Here is a 6,000-nt window from a genome sequence, read left to right on the forward strand (position 1 = left end):
AAATACTTTTTAATCTATATATTTTCTTCTTTAAAAAATTTTTTATGTATTTTGCCTATTTTTCTATTGAAATTTTTTCTCTCTGTGCTTTAGGTTTCAGAACAGAAAGCCCAAATTCGGGTTTTCCGCTTTACTGCAGCTGCATACTGTCACATGTGTGCTCTCAGAATCCAGCGAGCTTATAGACTCCACGTGACTCTGAGGAATGCTAAGAAGCACGCTAATTCAGTCATCTTTATTCAGGTTAACTTTTTCCTCCAAATTCAAAGAAAAGATACTCCTTTTTGTGTCACGGGTATGGAGGTGCACACCTTAATCCCAGCTCTCTGGAGGCAGAACAGGCAATCAAGTCCAGCCTGGTCTACAAAAATAATTCCAGGATAGCTAAGGCTACACAAACAAGCTCTATCTTAAATCAAACAAACAAAAAAATCAAGTTTTTTTGTTTTTTTTTTAAGATTGTTTCTGAGTGCTCTATCTGCATGCACACCTGTGTGCCAGAAGGGGGCATCAGATCCCCTTACAGATGGTTGTGAGTCACCACGTAGTTGCTGGGAGTTGACCTCACGACCTCTGGAAGAGCAGAGTCTCGGAGCCATCTCTCTAGCTCCAAGAATGTTTTTTATGTTACTCATTTTTAGATGTGCTTACATATGGTCGGAAAATATTGAGACTGTTAAACAATAGCTCATAGGATGAGTTAAGGTTAGAAATTGGTCCACATTTTATGGGCCAGAAATGGGAGTGACCATCCACTGATAGAAATACTCATCTGTACCCCACGCTGTGGAGACTTGTGTCTCTATTTCCTTATCCCACCGTGGCCTCCAAAGACATTCGGATTTTGCCATTCTAATGAACAGGAATAGAATTACATTCTTTGTTTTGGATTTACTTGCTTACAGTCATTTTTTAGTCTTTCCCATATGTATTAGTCATTTAAATTCTTATCTGTGTATTATTTACAATGTTTTAATGTGCTTAGTCTATTTTTCTATTTCATATCCATATTGAAATTTATAGTAGTTATACCCTGGACATTTTTCCTGATATGTATACTGACATATATTTACATATAAAATATTGAGGTAGAAAACAACTTGCAAAATGCTGCCTAGTTTGATAGGATTCAGATACATTGTGAACTGTGGCTGCCCATATCCAGCAAGAGCTTGAAGGATTCGCATCAAGTGGAATAGGAAAACGATGCCACCGAGCACGATGGAGGGTCAAAAGAATTCAATATTCCTTCATTTTTGTATATAAACAAGTATATACATGCACATATATGTTTATAGGAATATAAGCATATATTTATATGTTTATTAGCTCACATATATATGTTCTGAGGTAAAAGTGGAAAACCTTCATGTTTTGAATAGAGATGGTTTCGGAGAAGATTACAACAAAAGAGGTTCGTTGAACAGTACCATAAGGTCATAAAAGCTGAGCGGGAAGCCCGGGCGTGCCGGCACCAGCAGGAAAGGGCCGCTGTCGTCATCCAGAAGGCAGTGCGCCGCTTTCTCCTGTGCAGGCGACAGGAGAAGGTCAATAGCAGCGCCACTAGGATTCAGGTAAACCAAAGTCTAGTTTTAGCCCAAGATTATAATCGGAGTTGCAGCTTCAGTTGGAATTAAGGTACAAACCTGTACTGGCTGACATCTTTAAATAACTTTGTTATACCTGCTTGTTAAGGCATTATGGAGAGGCTATTCTTGGAGGAAGAAAAACGATCACACAGAGATTAAGGCTATCCGGCGAAGCCTGAGAGCTGTGAGCAGGAACGTGGAGGAGGACGACAAGCTGTACAGAAGAACTGAGCGCGCGCTTCATCACCTGCTCTCCTACAAACACTTGTCGGCCATTCTGGATGCACTGAAGCACCTGGGTTAGTGTCCTGTGAATGCCGCGGTTAAGAGCAGAGCTGCACTTCCTCTCTGGGTGTGTGAAGAGTGGGGTAGTACAGTGGCTCCTGCAGTTCAGGCTTGTTGCTGTGAATTTCCTTACTCACGTGCTTCTCTCTCAGAGGTTGTTACCAGACTGTCTCCCCTTTGCTGTGAGAACATGGCTGAAAGCGGAGCGGTTTCTACCATCTTCGTTGTGATCCGAAGCTGTAATCGTAGTGTTCCTTGTATGGAAGTTGTTGGATATGCTGTTCAAGTATTGTTGAATGTGGCAAAGGTAACTTTCCATCTTAATAATAAAACAATGTCTAGAAATATGGCCCAGCAAATTAAATTTTATGCTTGTTCATTATTAGATCATGCTTCTGACTTAAAATTTATTTTCAGGAGTTTCTGAGATTAAAAAAAATGTTTAGTCTCTTACCATAGCTGTGTAAGGAAATGCTTATATAAAAAGTTTTATAAGATTTTTTTTTAAAGATTTTTATAAGATTTGCTTTGCTTTATTTATAACATACTATTATTTACTGTCTACATGCTACGGAATTATTAGTTTTTTATAACCCCCTGTGTCATTTTTCAGAAAAGATATAGCAGTAGTACTAACTCAAGTTAGAGACAGTTGAGGCGTGAAGAGGAAAGACTTTCTACCTGAGCCGTGTCCTGAGCCACCCTGCTGCCTTTATGAGAAGTAGCAGATGGGAGCAGACTGATGTCATACTCGGAACTGTGGCCTTGGGTCTGCATGCTGCTGCAGCTAGCTTCGGTTCTCTCTGTGTGTGCTTCGAGTTCCTCAGCTGTAAAGTGGGGCACTTCCCGGACCCGCCTCAGTGTCCCTGAGAAGACTGGTTACACCTGAGGCGCTTCTCTAAGGAGACCTTGGTGTTAGCTAGTGATAGTTATTTTAATATTGTTAGCCTGTAGATTTCAATGCTACTAAAAGGACACGATTAGACAAATAAGCCATTGAAAATGTATTCCTTGACTCAGTGTTAAAATTATCATTTTCCTTTATGGCAATTTCATCTGCTTAAGAAACAGGTAACCCAGGAGCTAACTAGAACTTCTCTTTCCTGTTCGCTTACCCTGTGGTAATTACGGATTGTGAGAGTCAAACTACAATGAGTTTTAAAAGCTTTTTATCTACTTCACAATCTCTCTTTTTTCTCTTTCTCTTAAGAGTGTTGGGCTTTTGTTCATGTTTAAGTTCTAAAAATGATTAAGCTGGGAATGTGTGTGTAAGATGCGTCAGAAACAGCAAGATGTCACCTGTGAGCCTCTTTCCTTGCTGCACATGCTCAGAAATTTGGCTCTAACCATATTGTGTGGTAGACTGTTTAGAGGCATGTGCTCCTCGTAAGTTTTCATTTTATTCTGGTCTCTTTCAGTATGATAAGACGATCTCAGCCATTTACGATGCTGAGAACTGTGTGGACACACTGCTGGAGCTCTTGCAGGTGTACCGCGAGAAGCCTGGAGACCGCGTGGCCGAGAAGAGCGCCAGCATCTTCACAAGAACGTGCTGTTTGTTAGCAGTGCTGTTGAAGACAGAGCAGTGTGCTTTCGTGAGTAGATCAGTCCCTGTTCTCCTAGATTTTTGATGTCTTTGACTTGTAAATTTTTCCTTTAGTTATCACACTAATGTAGAGCTTTATCTATACTCAAAACTGCTTTTATTCAGTGATAAAAATGTCACACAGACATTTTTCTAATCAAAAGAATCTGACTCAAGGGCTGGAATAATGGTTCATTGGTAGAGCACATGGATAGCATGCCCATGGCCCTGAAGTGCAGTCTAAAAGGGGGCAAGCTAAACTCTGAAGCAGACTTGATTCTGTCCTTGTGAGCAACTCACTAGGAAGAGTAACACATCTCGGCATGTTAGGAACCAGGTCTGTGTAACATCCCAACCCTAACCCTGGCCTGCTGCTCTACCATGTTTAGATGGCAAGCCTTTCAGTGCTGAGGTCACTGAGCCTCTAGGTACAATGGTTGACACGGAGGAACCATGGCCTGTACCTAGACTCAGGCTTTGTTTTTCTGAGTAAATTGGGAAACAACTGAAGATTTTATGCAAGAGAATATTTTCAGTGTGAGGTTTGTGTATTTGCTTGCTTGCTTGTTTGCTGCTGTTGTTTGGGTTTTGGTGTACGTTTTGTTTTGTTTTTAAATAGAATTGCATCACCATGCCCAGCTCTCCCATGTAGCCAAAATTCATTGTGGCTACAGATAGAGTGTGAATTTGAATGAGCGTGTGTGGGTAAGGGAGACTTTAGGAAGGAAGCAAGTGCAGATGGACCATAAACTCCCCATGGATGGCACATCAGTGGGATCCTGTCACTGACAGGGAGAGGACCTCATCTCTGGACATGTGTATTGGCTGAAGTCTTTTTTGTCTGTAGTCCATGTGTAGCTTTTTAAGTATATGCCTTCCTATAACTAACTTGCATTTAAATTAGTTAATAATTTAAGTCAGTCTATCTACTGTATTGGAGAGCATTGTTCTTGAAAATCATAGTAATGATAATTCATTATTAGGAGAGAAATGTAATTCTTACCAGGTTTTGACATGTGTAATTTTTTTTTCTTTTTTTAGGATGCACAAAGTAGATCTAAAGTCATTGATCGTATTTATCGTCTCTACAAATTTACGGTTCCTAAGCATAAAGTAAATACACAGGGATTATTTGATAAGCAGAAGCAGAATTCCTGTATAGGCTTTCCAATTATACCAGAAAGATCTATGAAGACCAGGATGGTTTCAAGGTAAGCAATTAAATACATCTTCAATGGAGTCATTTAATAAGTATTTATTAACTCTTAAGTAGCTTAAAAAACATGCTTGGAAGTTGGTTATAATACATCACGTTTTCTATATTAAAATTAAAATATGCTGGGCAGCAGTGGTGCACGCCTTTAATCCCAGCACTTGGGAGGCAGAGGCAGGTGGATTTCTGAGTTTGAGGCCAGCGTGGTCTACAGAGTGAGTTCCAGGACAGCCAGGGCTACACAGAGAAACCCTGTGCCGAAAAATAAAAAAAAATTAAAAATATATTGTGTATCAGCTGTCAAAAGTCCTCTGGAACCTTGGTGAGATGGAAAATTTGGTTAAAGTGCTACACTAAGGCATGCGCCATGACAGGATCAGTGGAGTTTGCAGAATGGGAGTTTAAGGTCTACACTAAGATCCAATGGCCATGCAGCTTCTGGTGAAGACAAAATCTAGTCTGTGCCTATAAGAAAGGACAGTTGAATTGTTAAGGTAGTACAGAAAGAATGTAAGGCGTTGCAGGGGGATTACACTCTCCAGACTCTTGATTTTGGTCATATTGATGGTGATGTCACTAAGAACTAAGAATGGTGACAAGATCTGAGAAAAGGCTTAACCCGTTTCACCAAGGATCAAACCTCGAGAGTCTGGTAAATGAACAGAGAAGGCTATGGTGAAGGCAAATAGCAAAGAGGCCAGCATCAATTTTTAAAATAATGTATAGGTTATATAGATAGTAATAAGCTATGTGAAGCTCTCCTACACCTTAAAACACTTCATTAATGCTTTTTATTTTTTTTAAACAGACTTAAGCCACAGTGGGTTTTGAGGCGTGATAATATGGAAGAAATTACTAATTCCCTGCAAGCTATTCAACTGGTAATGGATACCCTTGGAATTCCTTTTTAGTAAAAGGAAACATTTTCAGTGTGTGACCAAAAAAAAAAAATTATGCCAATCATGGATACCTGGAGCAATTTTTACTGTCAGAATAAACTGTTTAGATATGACTGTAAAAATAAAAATGTATATATTACAAGTTACTAAATTGTTTAATGACTTCATTTTTACTATTTTTTAATATTTGAGATTTATAATTTAAATATTTTTCCTCCAAACCCTGCCATATACCACTACTTGCTCTTTTTCAAATTTAGTGAAATATTGTGTATCAGCTGTCAAAAGTCCTCTGGAACCTTGGTGAGGTGGAAAATTCACCCTCTCTTCACTAATTATTATGCAGGTGTCATATATATATATATTTGTATATTATATGTATATGTATGTTTGTATGTATTCCTAAATATAGTGTGATAAATCCTATAA

General features: G+C 39.1%; 1 protein-coding gene across 1 annotated transcript in view; it reads left to right on the top strand.

Moving 5' to 3' along the window:
* Positions 1-6,000, top strand: part of Aspm (assembly factor for spindle microtubules) — a 44,836-nt gene extending 38,836 nt beyond the window's left edge. The window contains exons 21-27 of the mRNA XM_052200777.1: positions 94-243; positions 1,383-1,574; positions 1,696-1,888; positions 2,027-2,181; positions 3,293-3,469; positions 4,501-4,670; positions 5,481-6,000. Of these exons, the coding sequence (XP_052056737.1) occupies positions 94-243; positions 1,383-1,574; positions 1,696-1,888; positions 2,027-2,181; positions 3,293-3,469; positions 4,501-4,670; positions 5,481-5,583 (1,140 nt within the window). The 3' untranslated portion in view covers positions 5,584-6,000. The remainder of the gene's footprint in view (positions 1-93; positions 244-1,382; positions 1,575-1,695; positions 1,889-2,026; positions 2,182-3,292; positions 3,470-4,500; positions 4,671-5,480) is intronic.

This window comes from Apodemus sylvaticus, chromosome 12 (assembly GCF_947179515.1).
Source record: "Apodemus sylvaticus chromosome 12, mApoSyl1.1, whole genome shotgun sequence".
Taxonomy (NCBI): Eukaryota; Metazoa; Chordata; class Mammalia; order Rodentia; family Muridae; genus Apodemus; species Apodemus sylvaticus.